This window comes from Rattus rattus, chromosome 1, assembly GCF_011064425.1.
Source record: "Rattus rattus isolate New Zealand chromosome 1, Rrattus_CSIRO_v1, whole genome shotgun sequence".
Lineage (NCBI taxonomy): Eukaryota > Metazoa > Chordata > Mammalia > Rodentia > Muridae > Rattus > Rattus rattus.
The window spans coordinates 186,610,373-186,631,459 of NC_046154.1; the positions used below are offsets into that span (position 1 = coordinate 186,610,373).

The window sequence follows — 21,087 nt, forward strand, 5'->3', positions numbered from 1 at the left end:
GACTGAATTACCTAGAGCTGCTTCAGATAATTTGTCAAAGCGAAAAACTCAGAACTTTAATATTACATTCTCTAAAATAAGAAATTCCTGGGGCTGGAGAGATGGCTCAGCTCTGGCTGCTCTTCCAGAGGTCCTGAGTTCAATTCCCACCAACCACAGGGGGGCTCACAATGGTTTCTGACTGTAGTCCCATTTGATTGCATTCCCGTGAGATCTTCAGGTATGTATACATTGCAGACAGAACATCCATATGAATAGAATACATGGTTAAATAAATCTTAAAAAAAAAAAAAACTTTAAAAAAGAAAAGAAAAAGAAATTCCCTCATAGTCGAGTTGCAGCTCCTGTCAACTGCGCTTGTCTCGGACGTGCGGCGACCTGGGTAATGACAGAATGCCATAAGCTAGTTGGCTTAAACAGGTTTATTTTCTCAAGTTTGTAGAGGCCTGGAGTTGGTGACTAGAACCAGTCTGAGGTGGGGTGGGGATGGAGGTGATGGAGGTGGTGGAGGTGGCGTTGATACGTGCTGGGCAGGAGTTGTCCCTGAGCCCTGGCTTGCAGATGCTCGTGTTGCTGTGCTCTTTGTCAGAGTTGGAGTCAGCTTCTCTGTCCATCTCGCTTGGGCGCTAGCCACCACGTTGTGAGGGTGTCCACTGCTAGGACCCCACGTGAACCTAATTAAGGTGTGAGACAGACATTTACTATTAATAACTCTGAGCTTTAATAAAAGGAAGCACAAGTAAAATGTAATTGTACTTTTATTTTTATCTCTATTATCTGTGATGGGGGAAGGAGGGGAGGACTGTGTGGGAGGAGTTGAACAAGTGTGCCCAGCATCCAGGCCCATAGAAAGCACTCTGTTGGCTGGAGCTTATATGTCCCTGTCTGTCTTTATGTATGATGAAACTTCTCTAATAAGCACCAAGTAGCTTCTGTGTACCAGGTAAAATAACCCAAATAGAATAGATTTTCTTTTGCCAGACCATGGCCAAATTATCTTTGACTTGACTTTTTGGTTTTTGTTTTTGTTTTATTTTCAGACAGGGTTTCTGACTTTTTTGTTTTTGTTTTTGTTTTTTTTTTTCAGACAGGGTTTCTTTTTGTAGCCCCGGCTGTCCTGGAACTGTAGACCGGGTTTACCTTGAACTCACAGAGATCTGCCTGCCTCTGCCTCCCAAGTTCTGGGATTAAAGTCATATGTCACCATAGCCCTGTGTCATATTTCCAAATTTAAAAAAAAAATTGCCATTGTATTTTTGTTGTTTGGAAAACAGACAAAATTTGATAATCTATCACCTATGTTATATAAACTAAATGCTAGTTAAAATTTAAATTTTTGTTTTTGAAGTGAATTAAATGAGGGAATACCTAGGGTTTGTTAGTTTAGGTTTTTTGTTGGGGATGTGGGTAGGGAGCTGGCCCGGCAGTTTAGAATGAGGATGACCTTTACAGAGGGTTAGGGTTTGACTTCCCATATCGTATCAGGCAGCTCACAGCTGCTGGGGTCTCTATCACCCTCTTCTGGCCTCTGTGAACGGTGCATTTATACCTGTACACACACATCATACAGGGACACAACAGTAACAAAATGAACAGTCCTCCCCACAGCGGTTACAAAGCTGCCATTTTGTTAAATTAGTAAGAAGTTGTTTCCCATGGTGTGTGTGTTTTATTTTTAAGGTTTGAAAGTCATTGTTTTCTTTGTGACTTGTTCAAGCAGGAGGCTTGTTACTTTTCAGCTTTCAGAGGTTTAGTCCAGTTTATTATTGCTAAGCATACTTTTAAATAGCCAGAGCACCTGAGAGGACCAAGGAAATGGCAAGTTTACACCTAGCCTGAGCTAATAGTGAGATCCTGCTTAAATGAGTAAATACTGAAATTTAAATTTGTAATAGTTCTTTTATTGAGCTGTAATGGCTCCATTTTAATATAGTCTAAGAAGCTCGATACAGAGCCCAGACTCATATCTGAAATTATCCATTCTTTATCTCCGAGGGTTATCTTACACGGTCTGTCAACAGTTCATTACTCTCCCTACTCTGTCAGCAAGTTGTAGCATCGATCAGAGAACGGGTGCTTCTTGACGAGGGTGTCTCTTGACAAATGGGGATGACAGAAATGAGGAATGGCCTAAGAGATAAAACATCGGTATCACATGTTAGACATGGTTTTCTATAAATTAAATGACTTGTACAGACACACAGATGGTAATAACTCTGAAGACTCTCTCGGGATTTCAAGTCTCTGGCCCAGTGTGCACGTCCCTCTCACTAATTACACTGTTTTCTCTTACAAACGTCAAGAATGCAGGGTGGCTATCAGTGCTTCTGAAGTGGGGGGGACCCTCGTTCATCTAGAAAGCCCCATACACGCTATTTTTCACTTTTAATCGCAGCCGTTTGGAGATGGGGCCCATGACATTTCTGACACTCAGTTTAGGAAGGATGGATTGGCAGCGGGCGGCTCGGGTTTTCTTTTCCCAGTGTGTAATTCTGTCTGTGTTTACTTGGTGAGGTTTCTAGTGCATTGGTTAAACTTTGGAGAACGAGAAGGTGAGTCCTTAAGGACTTGGCGAGGGTAGCAGACCAGGCTGTCCTTCCACCTGTACTTGGGTTCCAAGGGCTAAAGTCGGGTGGCCAGGCAAGTGCAGCATCACCGTACGAAACCTGCAGATGCCTTCCCTTCCACCTTGCATGGGATGCTGAGACGAGACGTGCAGGCGTGTGTGGTCAGAGGGTTTGCCCACTGGGCCGTCCTGTAGGCCCTGTTTTTTGCCTTTTCAAGCAATGTGTGTGTGTTTCTTAATGAAAATGTGCTAAGTATAGAAAGTTGGCATTCATAAAACAATCTAAACCAAACACTATTGCTACTAGTTTTATTTTTTATTGCTGATTGATTTTTTTTAAGTGGCTTTTCATCTCATACAGATGGCAGTAGGTACGCAGTTAGCTACACATCGTCTCAGCTCCTCCGTGTAACATGGGTGTCTGCAACTGAATTTTTAGTCGAATAAGCTATGGCTGCTCTCAGCTGCGTCATCTCTGTCTCTTCAACATAGGCAGCGAGGGAGTCCACAGAGAACCCCACTGCCTCTGGTTTGGGAAGCCACAGTTGCATTTTTACTTGAGGAAAGTGTGACCATGATTCTTTTTCTTGAAGGCCAACATTCTCTTTAGCGTCAGCCCCTCTGATGTAAACCCTGCTTTGGAGAGGCAGTTCGCCTTACAGATGCCTTAGGGGACAGACTTACCCTTCCTCAGAATTCATGCTTTATGTACATATAAAATGACACCCACGGGGTTGGGGATTTAGCTCAGTGGTAGAGCACTTGCCTAGCAAGCGCAAGGCCCTGGGTTCGATCCCCAGCTCCAAAAAATAGAAAAAAGAAAAAAAAAATGACACCCACTTTCCTATTCGTAGGAACAGGTAAAGCACAGTCAGGTGTCTGCTGCCGACATCTGTCCGTAGCTCAGTGTGAACAGCAGCCGCCTTCCCTGTGGGAGGCGTAACTTCCACTCCTCCCCACCCTCCTCCTCCTCACACTCCACAGTGACTCATGTGCTCCATGTAATTCTTGTGATGCCAGCCTCCATAAACATCCGTCACCGTTGTATAATAAAATGCCATATTGGTGTATTTCTTGAATCTTTAACATGTTCGGTGCTGTGGGAATGTTTCTCTTCAGTTCTTTTCCCCATATTTAATGTGTCACTAATGTAGTTTTTGAGATTATGTCCTGAGCTCCATTTTCTCCATCATCCTTCTGTTTGTGTTCAGTGGTTTGGTATCACGGACGCACTGGTTTCTACGAGCATACACTAAAGTCCACGAGGCTTCCCTCTGGGCACATGCCTTAATAAACTAAATCTATGCCTTTGTTTGTGTGGGAAGAATTCTGCTATATAAGATTTGATTTGAGATACTCCGAACACACTCTTTTATTTTTGTTAATTTAATTTTGTGTATGCCTGTGCATGTGTACCACCACATGCATGCTGGTGCCAGCAAAGGTCAGAAGGGGGCATGAGGCTTAGATGGTGGGAACCAAACCTGGGTCTTCTATAAGACTCTACCTCAACAAGTGCTCTATACCACTGAGCCATCCGGCAAGGCCCTGAACAAATACTCTTAAATGTGTCCATTTCAGAGTATAGAAGAAATGCAGGGATAAACTGATCTTGGTGTCATCCTGTTAGCTCACCTGGTCCTCTCTGCACCAGCAGTCACCATGTAAGCACGGGATGAAGAAGCTGAACAGGGATGCGCTAAGAAAACCGTTGAATGAAAAAGTGATATGGAAAGATAGTCAGTCCTTTGAGATGGGGCTGGGGTCCCTTAGAGAAAAGCACTTCCCTTTTAAGATCTTCCCCGTACTTTCCTTTTGTGGCCATCACTGGGTCACAGCTGCCAAAATGAAGTTCTGTCCCTTTGTGACTTTTGACCAAAGCAAGAACCGCAAACGGCATTGCCGTGCACCTTCTCACATTTGGAGGAAGATCATGTCTCCTCTTTCTAGAGAACCGAGGCAGAAATATAGTGTTTGGTCTATGCCCATTCTAAAGGATGATGACGTTCAGGTTGTCTGAGGACACTACAAAGGCCAGCAGATTGGCAAAGTGGTCCAAGTGTACAGGAAGAAATGCACCATGTACACTGAAGGAGCCCAGCGAGAGGAGGCTAATGGTACAACTGTCCATGTGGGCATCCACCCCAGCCGGGTGGGTATCACCAGGCTAAAGCTCGACAAGATGATCCTGGAGAGGAAAGCCAAGTCCCGACAAATAGGACAGGAGAAGGGCAAATACAAGGAAGAAACGATCGAGAAGAGGCAGGGGTAGAGACATCTCATGCACGGCTTTCATTAAAGACTGCTTAAGTTGTTTTGTTTTGTTTTGTTTTGTTTTTAAAGATCTTCCCTGTAGGGACTGGAGAGATGGCTCAGAGGTTAAGAGCACTGACTGCTCTTCTAGAGGACCTGGGCTCAATTCCCACCACCCAAGTGTCTGTAACTGCAGTTCGGGGGGGATCCAACACCCACACATAGACATAGAAGTGGGTAAAACACCAGTGTGCACAAAATAAAAATAAAATTGTAAAAAAAATCTTTCCTGTTTCTTACAGTGAGTGTGTGTCCCAGCTTTAATAAAGAGGCCGAGTGCTGGTTTTGGATCTTCATTGTGTGGGCTTGTACTTAATGGGAAGGGAAGGTCCCTCCAGCAGGTCGTGGGACACAGAGGGTGGCGAAGGCCAGTCTTGTACTTACTGGTTACTTAGGAAGGTCGTGATCCGTCCAACACCTCCGACTGTTTGATACCCATTGTTCCCTAGGACTTTACCCATGAGTCTTGTATTTCATCTCACTGCTGAGCTTTAAAATGTCTGTATTAGTGGGAAATTCCTCTGACCGTAATCTCTTAATGCCGCCAATCTCATTCTCATGATAGCTTTAGAATAACAGTGTTATTTTCCTGAACATAGCACCGTCCTCTCGTCTTTCCACAGAAGATGTGAAAATTCCCAGAAGGGAAGAAACTTCCAGTAAAGGGTGGTAATTTATCTACGATAATATTGCTTATTATTTTCTCTTTACTGAACATCATACTTAATATCCCTGTGGCTGAGAGCAGACAGTTTTCTCATTGGATCTTAGGTTTGTGTTAACATTCCTAACTAGAACATCACAAACTTTTAGAGTTCATGAAACAGTTTTTTATCCTGAATATTTTCCATTGTGCATAGCCAGCCTACGGAAAACAATTCTGTTTTAGGATAAAGAGCTAAATTGGGCAGCAAAATGAAGTAACATGGCCCTGAATGATTATGGCCCACTCTTTCTGACCTACTGTGTATGGGGCCAAAGGTCGGACTTCACTTTCAGCAGTCAGGCTTTGCCTTCACACATGCATAGGGTTTTATTTATGTATTGACATTCCTAACGTTCGAGGGTCTTACAGCTAATCAGTGAAACTTCTTGCTTTTGTCATTTTTAATTGATGTTTATTTGCTCATATTTATAGTCATGTAATAATTTACTGCATGTGCATAGTATAATAAATTAGAGCCCTTGGAATGTCCATCCCTTATGTTTATCCTCTGCCTACTTAGGATTCTCTGAACTCAAAGTATATCATAAACTATTGTGGACTGAATTCCCATGCTATCATCAGGAACATCCTAGCAAATACTTCTGTGTGACTATATTCTGTATCCATTATGTAACCTTCATATCCTTTCCCCTTCCTAGATCTCTGTTCTCCTATGATCACTGAGATCAACCTTTGTACCAGCTTACTGTGCCTTTTACCTAATGTATCTTTCATTTCTCCACAAAGGACACACGTTTGTTTTTCTTACACTGAGTAATACACTTTTTTTTCAAAATTATTTATTATTTATTTTATGTATATGAGACACTGTCGCTGTCTTCAGACACACCAGAAGAGGGCATTAGATCCCATTACAGATGGTTGTGAGCCACCATGTGGTTGCTGGGAATTGAACCCTGGACCTCTGGAAGAGCAGTCAGAGCTCTTAACCACTGAGCCATCTCTCCAGTCCTGAGTAATGCACTCTTATGTGGCTATGCTGCATTTTCTTTCTTTTTTTATTGATCAGAGTTCTTTGATGGTTTCATGCATGTGTACACACACGCACACACACACATACACACACACACACAAAATTATTTCATTGCTACTCCATAACTGTGGTTTTGCTACTGTTATGAATCATAATGAAAATATCTGGTATGCAGGATTCTGAAATGCGACTCCTGTGAAAGAGTCCTTCAACCTCAAGGGGTTATGACCCACAGGTTGAGAACTGCTGTTCTAGGGTTATTCAGTTGTTCTATCAGATATGTGTTCCCTTATAACCGTGAGCTTTCCAACCCAGCCTCTTTGTTCTCCACAATAACACCTCTGAGACTGAGTTAGTTCATGAGTAAATGCCTAGGCCCTCAGCTTGGGCTCGTTCCCTGGCCAGCTCACAGCTTATTTAATCCATTCTATTCTGCGAGTGCCATGTGACTAGTTTCCTCTTCTTAGTTTCAAGTGACTGTCTCCATCAACATTTGGAGTGAATCTCTTTCCATGCCTGACTCTATCCCAGAATTCTCTCTCCCTGCTGGAACTCCCACCTCCTTCTTCCTGCTTAAGCTAATAGGCTGGCAGCTTTTTATTGACAGGCAATGCTTCCACACAGTACACAAGAGGGTCTCTGTATACTCCCTTATGTTTCCGTGCCTTCTGTGTTCCCGTGTTGCCTGTCCAGCTGCTGTGCTGCCTCCTTTCAATTTTATGTAGTAGGTTCTCCAGAGGGAGATGTTTTCCTTTATATGAATTTGGGGGTCATTTTAGACAGATGCCATGGCTTTGGTTATCAGTGTAGCCTCTACATGAGTCTTTTTCTGTTATAGTCGTCATTGCCTGGGCTGTCTTAACTGCAGGTATTTGTGGAGGCATGGGCTCCAGGACTGTGGGGACACAGGCCCTGCTGAAAGGCAAGCTGCAAGGCTGGGATGCTGTTTGCAGAGGGGCATGCAAAAGCGAGTGTTGGTAGTAGTGGCAGTAGCCATGATGCTGAGAAAGAGGGCGATGGAGGGACCCATCCCTCTGTCACTGCAGAAGTAAACGCTGATGGCACCAAGCTCTCGGTCACTGTGATCTGTAATGCTTCAGGATGCAGAGCAGCAGTGATCAGAAGTCATGGTGATCCCCCTAGCAATGGGCAGAGACCACGTGGTGGTGGTGGTGCTTATATTGGTCAGAGGCAGAGCAGTTGCCAGTCCTTTGTCCTTTCTAGCTTGAGGCCTGGCTTGGTGGCCAACGCTGCCTTATGCCTGGGACACACAGAAATCAAATCCAGGCAGTGCAGGACAGGAGGAGGAAGATAGACAGAGACCTATATTCCACCGTGCCACGTGGTGTGGACACCGACAGACTTGCCCTCCACCCCTCAGCTCAGGGTGGAGCTGCCTACCACACAGTGCAGCACAGGAGGAGGAAGACAGATGGGCAGACGGTCATGCCACTCACAGGCCTGCCCTCTGATGCACACCACAGGCGGGCTGTGGGCACCTACTTATCAGAGGATGTCACCCAGGGCCTGTCAACCTGTGGCCAGCCTGCAGCAGGAGCCACCACAATGTGTGAGTGTGTGGTGGACAGAAGGGAGAGAGAGAGAAGTGGAACAGCTTGAACCTTATGAAGAGAGATTCAGGGTGGAGAGGAGGAGCCTGCTGTGAGTGGCCAGCCCTGCCACGGGTGAGGTCCCTATTGTAGCCAAATTGTAGTACAAACAAGTTAAGCTTATCCCCCACTAGCTTACAAATAAAAGTGACTGTGCTTATTTTCTTTGGTTTTGGGTGGGGGCGGGTGAGGGTGGGTCACTCCTAATTTACTCTTCTAACTGCAGGCCTGGCTATCCCTCTCCAGCAGTGTACTCCTTTGCTGTCTCTCCTGACCATGTGCTCCTGGTCTATCTCCCCACACGGTCAGCTTCTCCTTCATTTTTCTTCTTCCTCTTTCTCTGGTCTGTCCTCCTCCCAGCAGGTCACTCTAAACCTGCCTATGTCTACCCTCCAGTAATTGGCTCTAGCCAGTTTTATTTACCCAGTAGTTTTAAATCAAGAAGCAAGGTTTGCACAACAAAGGCTTGTAAACTGGAGAAGTCATTCCTCCTAGACTTTGGGGAATAGAATTTAGCATTACAATACATAGCAATAGACCAAACCTCCTCCAAGTCCCAGCCCTAGCTGCCCCTGAGGGCCGTGTCTGGGTCTGAGGCAAAGAAGCAGCTGCGGTCTGTGTTGATGTCTGACTCATTACCACTAGAGAACGTGGAACATCCCAGGGCAGCCACCGGGGATCATGTGGACGTCCAGGGGCTGTGCAGAACTGGCCCTGCAGCTCAGAGCAGTGGTGGAGAACCATGGAGTCACTCCTGCTTTGGAGTCACATTTATAGTGTACTCTACGTGCTAGGTGATGCCATCCAGGTCTCCATGTTGTCTCTCACTGAGGTCCTGCCCTGTCTTTCTGTCACTCCCCCTGAGGTGTTGATTTCCCTGTGAGGAGGACAGTGCTAGCTGCCTTCGTTCAAAGATCTTCCTTCCCTTTCGAGCACATTCTTTGAAACTTGTTCTATGAGCAAATGAAACTGATAAGTTTAGTGTTTTAAGTTACCATTTCTACCTGATGTCTGTGGTCGCTTCAGAGAATGTGGGCTTTTAAAGTGTCTAAAGGACACTGCTTTTCTGTACCGTGGCGTGACTTCGTCGATCCAGCCCTGCCTTGGCTTTCTTCCTGTCTCGGGGTTCTTTGTCTTTCTCTGTATTCAGCACATTGATTAGTAATCAACTCTCAGAATTTATTTACTTTCTCTTCTCTCTCTTGTGCTAGGGAAAAGTAACCAGCAGCTGTTACTTTAGATACCCGAGAAGCATGCTAAGCTCAGCACGTTCAAAAGTAGGAGTTGAACAGTAGCCGTCAGTGGTAAACATGCATGCTTACTCTTGCTGAAGCCAGCGAGACTCTGGCACTGAGAACTGGGGCCTCCGGCTACAACTGCTTTCTTACTCATTTTTCCTCTCATTATCTCACCTGGCTCTGCAGCCCTGACTGAGATGAACTGAAGTCTATTCAATGTGCCGCCATCACCACCACCACCACCACCACCACCACATCCTCTTGGGTGTTAGGCCAGTTAGGCCAGCAGCCTAACCTAACTGCTGGCCATGTGCTGTCTTTGTCAGTCTATAGTGTGTTTGGTAAAAGGAGTTCTATTCCCTCTCCTGCTTTAATGGCTTCCCATTCCCCTTACTTGTTTTAGATGCTACACATTGAACTTAGGGCCATACATGGGTGAGGCAAGGGCTCTACTTCTGCACTACATTCCCAGCTCCCACTATATTCCCAGGTAGTTTTCCCTTCCTAGAAATGGTTTCTCTCAGTAGCCCTGGCTGTCCTGGAGCTCGCTCTGTAGAGCAGACTGGCCTCTAATCCCCTGAGACCCACTAGCCTCTCGAGTCACCGGTCTTCCTTACGTGTGAGTCCAAGTCGGTGATTTCCTAAGTGAGGGCTTGTGTAAGCTTATCTGTCAGGGTGCAGGTGTCCATTATTACTATCTCCTTTCAATACATTTCATTATTACTATCTACTTTCAATACATTTGTTTGTTTATTGCTTTGAGATGATGTTTCACTAAGCTGGCTAGGCTGGCTTCCAACTCCAGGGCCCAGGTAGGGCCTCCAATCTCAGCCTCCTTGAGGAGCCCGGAGTACAGCGCTCGCTCTCCTGTCTGGGTCATATTTAACTTTTGGTCTGCGGGTGGGGGTGGGGATCAGTGGCGGCAGTTGAGCAGCCAGCGCTGGGCCTGCTTAGTTAGGCATTCCTTCTTGAACACCTTACCCGGTGGCCACTCCACACTGAAGTGTCTGGAAAGCAATATTCTTTGTCCGCTTTGTCCCTGTCGCACAACATTGAAATTAAGACTGCTTAATGAGTTTATAAATTACCTAGTTTAACGAATGATCACAAAATAGGTGAAGGCTGTGGTCAGGAACTTTACAGGGAAAACATGACCAAAGTGCAAAAATGACCACGTGGTTGTTGAAGAGTAAGATACACAGAGTCAGATCTGTTCTCATAAACTAAACACGATTTCCAGATTTTAAGTAAGCTTCTTAGACATCGTCCAGATTTTACATCTCTGTGATAGCCATTAAAAACAAATATACAAATAGATCCTTCTCTGAGTTTCTGTATCATGAGTTATTAAAATAGATCTTCAGGAAGAGTGAAGCATATGCACGATTTTTAAAGGTTTTTTAAAATTTAAATAGTCATTTCCTGTAAGAACGAATATTGTAGCACAAATAAAACAGTTTGGGAGGTTTTTTCAAGCCTTTGTATACTATATTTTGGCAACACAGTTAATACTACTTTATATGATCATCATAAATCCCACAAAATAGCGAGTAAACAAACACACATTCCAAGATGAGTTTGCCATTAGAACACTGGAGACTTTTGAGTTTGGATTAGTTTGAATTCTATAAAATAGCTTTCAGGTTTCCTGCTTGCTTTTCTGTCCTCTTATCTTATCTTCTGTTCACATTTATGTTTTAGCCTTATTGGGCTACCCTGCTTCTCAGCTGCTCTCTGCACTCTGATTCCTGTATGTGTACCTCATTCTTCTGAATGTAAGTTTAAACACTGTAGCGGAGTGCGCTGAGTGCCGCTGGGGCACTGGGGCGCTGGGGCATGGCCCTGGACAGTTTGTTGTAATCCATGACAACCTAAGTGAAGAATTCTAGAGGGAGCCTTTCGCATTCCCAAGCTGCCTTTCTGTGGTCATGTGTCCAGGTCCATGGCTAGTGGACACATCTGTGTGTGGGGTATAGACCGGTCACATCTGCATAGTGTATAGATGGGCACAAGACTGTGGAAGCTGCATGTTTGTCAGGCGTAGGGAGGTTGTTAGAGCACATGGCATGTTTGTGCCAGTCACTCGGGACTCCAAAAATGTTCATTTTCATTATCCTAAGTTTCTGCTTTTTAAAATGTTCCCTAAATCTTAGGGAATTTATATTTATCTTGAATTCTAACTTACTAACAACAAGGCAGGTTTGACTGGATGTCTTAAAATATGGGCACACGTTTTTCTAATTGTGACACCAGTAGAAAATTGAGTGGTAACAGTTAAGGTCATTCCAGAGACGTCCGGGATGCGTCTACACCAGTGTGGTTGAGAAACGTTATTCCTCAGTGTAGCTGAGTTCAGGGTTTAGCCATGATGCTATAGAGGGGCGAAGTTCATAGTACATCGTTCTGGAAGAAGCTTGGCTAACGGAACAGTGTGAGCATTAAAATTTATGTGGTATCTGAATGCATGTCATAAATGTGTTCCGAACAAAGTGACTGAGGAAACACATTTGGCCTCAGCATAAGCAGACGTTTACGATGATCGTAATCACTGATTAGTACTCCTTGAGTCTCTTACCGGGTTCCACTTCAAATTGCTTTAAAACGGAACAGGGCTGGAGGAGATGGCTCTGCCCTAAATTTCAAGGACCTGAGTTTAATCTTCAGAGCCCATGTAAAAATATTCAGCCTTGGTAGCCTGAGCCAGCCTTTGTAATCCCCGTGCTGTGGGAGCAGAGGCAGGGAGATCCTGGAGATGACCAACAAACTCAGCATGGTCTGTCTAGTGAGACTGTCTGTGAATGAATGAACGAGTGAGTGAATGTTTGTGACAGCGCTTAAGGAATGACACTTAAGCTTGTCCTCTGGTCCCTATACTTGGCATTCATCACCCTAGTCCCATCTGTGCATAGGGTATAGACTGGTCAGATCTGCGTAGTGTGTAGATTAGTACGAGAGCTGTGGAAAGACTGTCAGACAGATAAGAACTTGCATAGAATGGGGAACACACTGGTTACTGACACAAGGAACAAGTTACTTTTAGCTTCATTGCAGATAAACACAACTTGCTGTAAAGAGCTGCGTTTTAAAGGGCTGCGTGTAGTTTGCTGTCCCGCCTTGCTCTCGCAATAATGCACTCTGATAATAACGAAGCAGCCACGCTTGAAAGACCCGGGAGTTTACGTCAGAGTGTGAGCCGTAGAGCCTTTCGCCTTGCTGTGTCAGCTGAACTCCATCCGCCGCAGTCACAGTAGCTCACTCAAGGCTTGGAGGACTAAACACTAATGCTTTAAGTCTGAAATTCCTGAAGAAAAAAAAGTTAGCTTGGTTTGATCTTATCAGTCGGGCTAATCGACTCTTGTATGCTAAGTGGTTATATGTTGGCTTTCAAAGGGAAAATTTCAGTTAGAAGTATTTGAACTTCAGGTGAACTTCGGGCGTTTTTGCAAGATAAGAAAGAAGTTTGGTGGCCAGCTCTATAAATATGTGCCTTACATTTACTTGACTGTTAGCTAGCACTCCCCAACCCCCCTCCACACACACAGACACAGACACACACACACACACACACATCATCATCATCATCCCCCATTTCTCTTTTTTTAATCATCTTAACTTTTTCTGCAAAATTTTGTGAAAGAATGTCAGATGTTTTTCAGTGGCAGGTAAGGTCAAAGAAGAAGAACAACAAAAAGTAGCAGTTATGCAGTGAAGTTCTTTAGCTTGCCTTTGTGGGCCCATAATAAAATTAGCACAATCAATGAACTAGGTGGTTGCCATGGTATTGCGTGTTTGAAAATTGCCATAGATCCCGTAAGACCAGATAAGAAGAAAAGATCTGACTGGGAACTTCCTAAGTCAGGAGCCCATTTTTCCCCTCACCACAGTGAAGAGACACCATGACCAGAACTCTTGAAAGAAACCATTTAACTGGGGGCTTGGTTACATCACAGACGTTCAGCCCATTGTTGCCGTGGTGGTGGGAGGATGTCCAGGCAGACACGGTGCTGGAGAAGGAGCTGAGAGTGCTACATCTTCATCCACAGGCAGTAGAAAGGGACTGTCACCGGGCATGAGACCTCAGAGCCTGCCTCCACAAGGACTCACTTCCTCTAACGAGGCCACACCTCCTAATAGTGCCTCTCCCTATGGGTCTGTGGGGACCAGTTACATTCAAACTATCACAGCTACTTTAGATTTTACAGTTATTTTGCATATAAAATATTTCAGGTGGCTACTTATGGAAGATCGAAAGTTTGTTTTGTTTCTGTTGTTTTTGTATTTGTTTTTTTGTTGTTTGGGGTTTTTTTTGTTTTTGTTTTGTTTTTTGTTTTTTTTGGTTTGTTTATTTGTTTGTTTGAGACAGGGTTTCTTGTGTAGCCCCAGCTGTCCTGGAACTTACTCTGTAGACCATGCTGGCCTCAAACTCACAGAATCTGCCTACCACTGCCTCACACATGCCGGGACTAAAGGCATGCGCTATCACTGCCTGGGTCGGTTAATTTTTTTTTTTTTTTTAAGTGAGTATCCTGAGCTTCCTGAGGTTGCTTTAAAATATTTTTTGTCAGCCTGCTTTTACGAGACTAGTTTCTAAGTGCTATCAAAACAAACTGTTTCACTGTAGATGTACTAGGGTCATCTACTGTAGATGAGTCCCCAGATGCCCCCACGAGCCCTTCCTCCTGGTTACTTAAGCTTTCTGTAACCCCCTCACCAGGCTGATCAAATGTATAGCAAAAGGACGCAGGTGTGGTGGCATGCTACCTTGAGACTGTGGTGTGGAGACACTACAGCCTCTGGCCTGCTTCCAAAATCTCGGTCTCTCCGGAAGCCTGCTGCCACGGATTAAGAAGCCTACTAGAAGGATCCATGTTAGGAGGAATTGAGGCCTCTGGCCTACAGCAGGGAGGCACTGAGTGTTTTTACTCACAGATACTCCAATGGACTTAGAGGCAGACTCTCCAGGTCAGTCAAGCCTTCACAGACGACTGTAGCAATGGCCAACATTTTGACAAACAGCTCACAAGAGACCCACGGTCTTAATTACCCCCTAAGCTGCCTCTAAATTCCAGAACAGCAGAAACTTTGAGTTGATGAGTGTGTGTTATCTGAAGCCATAAAGTTTGGGGGTAATTTTATTGATACTCAGAGAGCAGAGCAACACCTGTTACATCGAACACTGTAAATATTGACCGTGCTGTTAATCAGCTGTGAGGTAGTGTTTCATTTTGAGAAATTGCTGGTTGAAAAGGCGTCAGAGTAGAAGCAGTTGCCTGTGCAGACTGTCAGTTGGAAGTACGCAACTTTATGCAGTTCTTTACTTTTTTTCCCTAAAAATTACATTTTTGATGTTTTTTATGTTTTAGAATTTAATGAGACATTGAACTCTGAAGTAAAAGACAATTTCATTTTCATTTTCTTATTTGTTTGCTTGTTTGAAAACAGCGTTTCTCTGTAGACCAGACTGACCTCAAACTCAGATTTCTGCCTCCCTAGTGCTGGGCTTAAAGGTGTGTGCCACCTTAGCCTGACTGTAAAAACATTCTTAAGAAGAAAAAATAAAGAGAAGTTAACGTCACCGCAGCCGTCCAGCAGATCCATTCTGTCCCGGTCCCCAGTATCGATCTTGGTGGCACACCTGTTGAAGGACAGCTGGAGTTTGTGGCTGCTGTCGGCGTCAGCACCCAGAACAGTGCCTGTCTAACAGTCACCCGGGAATTAGCTGGGAGAATTCGTGTGCCTTTATACTTTCTCCCCCGTTGTGTTAGACTGAGGAGTAAATTCACAGCTGTAAACAGACGCCCTGTGTCCTCAGGGAGTCATTGATCAGGCTAAAGAGGAAATAGCCTTGCCATTTTTTTCTTTTAGGGTGTCAGGAAGGTTTATATAATATTCACTTCTATTTCTACAGCACAACCAGTGCCCCAGAAGAAGAAATCTCAAATAGATATCCCCGAACAGATAGAAGTGGCTTCAGTAGACACAACAGAGATGCCAGTGCGCCTGCTAGCTTCGCTTCAAGTAGCTCCCTGGAAAAGAGAATTGAAGATCTTGAGAAGGTACGAATTGTGAATTATTCAAAATAGCATTAGCACACTTTAGCATTCTTCTCTCAGTTTCATGGCATCGGCCCAGAAAGAGAGGTGGGGCACCCAGGCAGGAGACATCGGGTTCTACTCCAGGAGCTACTTGGACTCCTCACTGTGTGTGTTAGCTCCTAGGTCCTGGTGATTGGGTCCCCCCCACTTCCTCAGTGCTTTTCAGTCCACTTGTGGTGGCAGAACTTCAGGATTGAGCCAAGTCCTTGACATTGATTCAGTAGCCGCTCCTGTTCCATCGAGTCTTCCTTGTGGTGGGAGGAGCGGTTTCTGAGTGCTTAGATGTTTGCACTGTCAGCCTGTGCTGTGCGCTCCATCATCTGAACATATTGTTCCTTACAGCCATTCTCAGTGAGGCCAGGGTTTGGAGCTTGAACTGCCTTCATGTAAGAATAGGATACACATATCACAGATGTCCTGACAGCAGCTCAATGAACACTGCAGTAAAATTAGGAGCCACAGAGCTGAGGCGTGTCCCGAGGACACGCATCTGAAACTGGTAATGGTGCTAACCTATTTGGTTGGAATCTGTCCTGTTTTACAGAATGGACCTTATTTCCTGTGATACAAAGATTACTTTGAGACTTATCTAGTTTGACTTGCTGCTTACACATCGGTGATATTTAGGTTGCTTTTAAGCATTAACCCCTGTTTCTGATCAGAATCATTATTTAAATTTGAAGGCTTAGTGAATACGCATTATTAGTTTTCAACAAGTCTTCCAGAGGAGCTGACAGGCAGCCTTTGATGGCTTTGGATAGCCGGCTGCTTTCTCTGAGGACGGGAGAGAAGCAAGTGCTACTAGATACCTCGCCAGCTCCCCCAGGAGGCCCCGGAGTTTGCATCTTTTGTAGCTTTATGGAGACAGTCCTGTGTCTCAGACAGTCCAGTTAACTGAAGATGATGGTGGATCTCTGATCTGCCTGCCTCCTCCTCACGAGGATAGGATCATAGGTGTGCAAAACAACAAGCTAGAGACCCTGAATTCAAAACTTCTAAATAATGACTTATGCTTTTAATTAAAAAACATTTTTATTACCTTACAAAGCATCATGTTTCATTATGGCATGTTGCAATCAAAATTTGGGTTTTTTTTTCTTTTTTTAAAGATTTATTTATTTTATGTATGTGAGTACACTAGCTGTCCTCAGACACACCAGAAGAGGACATCAGATCTCATTACAGATGGTTGTGAGCCACCATGTGGTTGCTGGGAATTGAACTCAGGACCTCTGGTAGAGCAGTCAGTGCTCTTAACCATTGAGCCATCGAACCATCTCTCTAGCACCCCCTCCTTTTTTTCTCACTTTTCTTCCCCCTTCTCCCTTGTACCCTCCCAACCCCAGTATCTTCTCAGCTTTCTCATCTTTTCACATGGCATCGTCCCCTACTTTTGTAACACCTCCTGCTCTCCAGTGGTCTGATACCTAGTTTTATAACCTAGGCCAACTCTCACACTCCTGTTTCCATTCATTTAAAGCTGGGGTCTGTGAATGAGAGAGAAGGTTCGACTTCTGTCTTTATGAGACTACATTCCCTTAGTACAGTATAGTCTAGGTCTGTCTGTCCTTTGAGGAAGATACTTTGCGGGGGTTTATTGCTGTTTTCTTTTTCTTTTGATGATTTTTTTTTTCTTTTTGTGACTCACAGTTTTAGAATTGCAGCTGTTACCGGCCAGCCCTGTCGTTTCTTGTCCTTGCTGAAGCAGGGCCGTGAAGGGAGAGATGCTTGCCTCCTGGCTGTCAGCGAGCAAAGTGAAGCAAGCCTCTACTTCTAAACTTCCTTCTCTCTCTCTCTCTCTCTCTCTCTCTCTCTCTCTCTCTCTCTCTCTGGTTCCATGGAATGTGCTTTATTAATCTCCTAGGTGATTCCTTTTATTAAAATATATTAATTAAATATACTAGCAGACCTCATGACACTTCATGTATGTGGATACTGTGTTTCCCTTGTGTTCACCGTCATCTTCCCCGGCCACTTCCATGAATTCTCTTCCCAACTCTTCCCACTTCTGGACTGTCAGAGTGAGCTTCATTGGGTTATCAATGGCTACACCACTACAGAAAATGCTTCTTCCTCTAAAATTGTTTCGACAGGATCTTGTTTATGGTGCTCTTGTTAGCTTTGAACTCCTAAGTTCAAGGGATCCTTTGCCCTGAGGCAAAGACTCCCAACTTTGACACTAAGTATGGCCCACCATGCCCAGTACATAGCATCTCTTTTAAAGGAAAACCACAACAGCAGAAAAATTACACCTTTTCCTGTATAATTCACAAAAATTTTGCAATTTTGCTATTTAAAAAAATTGTGTGTTCTCCTCTTCTTCCTTTACAAAGTTGGTCTGTGTGTGTCTGTCTGTCTGTCTGTCTGTCTCTGTCATCATCACTGTCATGTCTCCAGTGTCAGATACGGCTGAAAGGGGCTTTGCTCATGTCTGGAGTCTTGCTCTGTTATTGACAGGTGTCCGCCATTTTGAAATACTATAATCAGCCGGTTCCCTGATGATGCTTTGTAATTTATTCTCTAGGAAGTCTTGAGAGAAAGGCAAGAAAACCTTCGACTTACGAGGCTGATGCAAGATAAAGAAGAAATGATTGGAAAACTCAAGGAAGAGATTGATTTGTTAAATAGAGTAAGTGTTCCTGTATTTCAGTCCCTGGGTTTCTCTCTTTGGTCACTGGACGGAAGCATGCAAAGGTGGTGAGCGTGTTCATTGCCTGTGTGGTTTGCTCTTTGGTTAAGAGATGGTCACTGATGGTGAGGCCTATCCCGCCGTTTCGTAAGCATTGTATTTTCCACGCTTCTTCAAATGGTTCTTAGGACATCCCCGGCTCTGGGTTGCAGGCCCTCGCTCTGTCCTGTTGGGTTTGGAGCCTTTCCTTTTTCAGTTCATGCCTAGAATTACTTCCTGCCTGAAGCCAGAAGCATCTACTAAGGAGATTGTGGTGATTAAAGACCCCATTGTTCTGCTTTTTACAAGATTTTGTCCTTCAGAAAGAAAAGGCTGAGTCCCCTTATCCCATCCTAACTGCAAACCACAGAATAATTAAATGGTAAAGGGCCTACCTTGGTTGTGCAGTGCCACGGGTTGATCCCATATGCTACACTGAACGGGGGGCTTCATCGCACGCCAGCCTCTTCTGATGCAGTTCAAAGGCAGCAACTGCATGTTATAGATGAGGACGGGGGTCCCTGTTTAACTTGCTCCAGGTAGATGTAGTCATTGCCCGAGCCAGTGTTTGACTTGGGTCTTTTGTAATCTGTCATCTTGATCCTAGTATAAGCAAGTCTCTGTTTGTGCTGAATTCAGTTCAAGAGGCCGGGCAAATATTTGTGATGCTCATGATATGGTTGTGCTGTCTCAGACACCGAGAGCATTAAAAATAATCAGAAAAAAACCTCTTCCCAAGTTTATAATTTAGTAATGATTCATGACTGTGTGTTAACACTTTAAATTTTAGGATTCTTTATCAAGTATACAGTTTGGTGATGACACACGATTATATTTTATCATTTAATTTAAATGAATAGTTTAAACAGATCTCTTTCTTAGCATCATTCATTCTGTGACTATTTCTGACTGTGCTAAAGTTTCAGTCATATACCTGACAGTCCAGCTTCAAAGTGTAAGCTCACGACAGTGCTGCCCTTGAGGTAGACTTCGTCAGGTTGGAACTGCAAAGATAATCTATCCATGCCTGCTTTTTCCTTCAGGTGACATTCCTCATAACGAACGCTTACTCTGGTTTTAGTACTAACTATATGCCTATGTATTTATTTGTTGCTAGAAATTTAATGTAGGGCAACCCCACCCGATGTGTGTGTGTGTGTGTGTGTGTGTGTGTGTGTGTGTGTGTGTACTGTTTGGTTTGTTTTTTTAGGAAACAGATTTCAGGAGAATCGCCCATTCACGTGATGATAGGGCGCATTCCATGTAATTTTTGATCTTACCACTTCAGAGACCATAGGGTAAATGAGTTATCTTTGTGCTTTACGTCAGCTTTGCTGGAGTTTTCAGTAGTCTTAACCTGGTATTTTCTCCGTACCCTCCAGGACCTCGATGACATGGAAGACGAAAACGAGCAACTAAAGCAGGAAAATAAAACTCTTTTGAAAGTTGTAGGGCAGCTGACAAGGTAGAAGACGCAAGGCTGCCTCGGTGTGGGAAACCTGCTTTTGAACCGCTGATGAATGTCATGGCGAAGGCGCCCGTGATTCCGTGCGCTGAGAGAACTGTATATTTATTTCTAGAAAACACGTGGAGCTCTTCTCCTCAAAATTTACTCTTTCTCATTACTAGTTTTTAAAAAGTGTAAATCCCCGTCTTTCACATAGAAGTTAACATCTTTAGCTATTAAAATGATAGGTGATGCCTCTTGGTTCTGTGTGATACTCAGATAATATATGGTTCGAAGTAGCAGCCATTTGCATATGTTTTATCTATGTTAGCACATATCCTCCCTAAAGGAAGATGCATAGTCTTTGTTTACATGAATTCAAATCCTTGGGGGAGTTGCCTACAGATGCCCTATTACTAATGCGTGCGCCTTCCGTGTGCTAATGCCTACTCATAAAGACGTGTCTGCCGTCTCGTCCTCCCACGGGCTCTCCTGATTCTGAGTGGTAACAGATACACTACTTTGTATAGCAGTAATCGTTCAAAGGAAAGCTATTTTGCAGTTATTTCATATGTTCTAGTTGGCTAAATATAAACTTAAGAGAATACTTGAACTGTGTTATAGTAAGTGAAAAATTACTATTTTGTGTTTGAATATTGAAAAAAATTTCAATAACTTCTGAAAAACAGTTAATGTATAGTTTCTTATGTAGGTACTATCATTCTTTTTTTTTTATTGCTCTAGGGTTTACTAGTAAATAATGGGATATTTAAAAAGTTGTTTATCCTTCAGGCCTCAATTTTGTACAATTTCAGTATTGAAGAAGAAAATTGATGCTGTGAATAGCATGTGCTTCAAAAATCAGAACTAAAAAAATTTTCCACACTTAAAATATGTACACATACGTCAGCGTGTGTAAGCAGAGATAACACAGATATCTCAGCCAATTCCTGAGTTGGAGACACCCTGGGATGCTTTTTGTCAATAGAGAATCATCCCATAACCCTAACACTGAAGATTTTAAAGCAACCATATTTGAAGATTTATAAAATAAAGTTGTCTTCTATTAAATATTCTTGGTATTTAGGGTAGTTTTGCGTCGTATTTTCATCTAAGAATCCTCCTCCTTTCTCAACACATGGATGCCCTGTCCTCCAATCTCTTTCCTTTTTCATCCCTCTTTAATGGTGCTGGGAACTGAACCCAGCAAGTAAGTACTCTACCACTGAGAGATCGGATAACTGATCTCCAGCCTGGGTAGGTGGAGTTCTGGCGGACATACTGACAGCCAATCGGCATTCAGAATAGGAGGCCTCCCAGCGGGTTTACTCCACTCCCAAACCCATTCATTGACCCACTGTTGGGAAACTAGGGAAGTAGTCGTGGGAAGTGTGGAGTAGTGATACACATTGAGGACGTCTTCCAGAAGTGTGTTCACTCTCCCCAAGTG

General features: G+C 43.9%; 1 protein-coding gene and 1 pseudogene across 1 annotated transcript in view; both read left to right on the plus strand.

The window, feature by feature from the left end:
• The window catches only part of Pawr (pro-apoptotic WT1 regulator), a 79,648-nt gene extending 58,937 nt beyond the window's left edge, over positions 1-20,711 (plus strand). Inside the window, exons 5-7 of the mRNA XM_032912196.1 lie at positions 15,336-15,483; positions 18,047-18,151; positions 19,573-20,711. Coding sequence (XP_032768087.1) covers positions 15,336-15,483; positions 18,047-18,151; positions 19,573-19,659 — 340 coding nt within the window. The 3' untranslated portion in view covers positions 19,660-20,711. The remainder of the gene's footprint in view (positions 1-15,335; positions 15,484-18,046; positions 18,152-19,572) is intronic.
• On the plus strand, positions 4,180-4,861 carry LOC116908803 (annotated as a pseudogene).
• Positions 20,712-21,087: the final 376 nt, after the last annotated feature.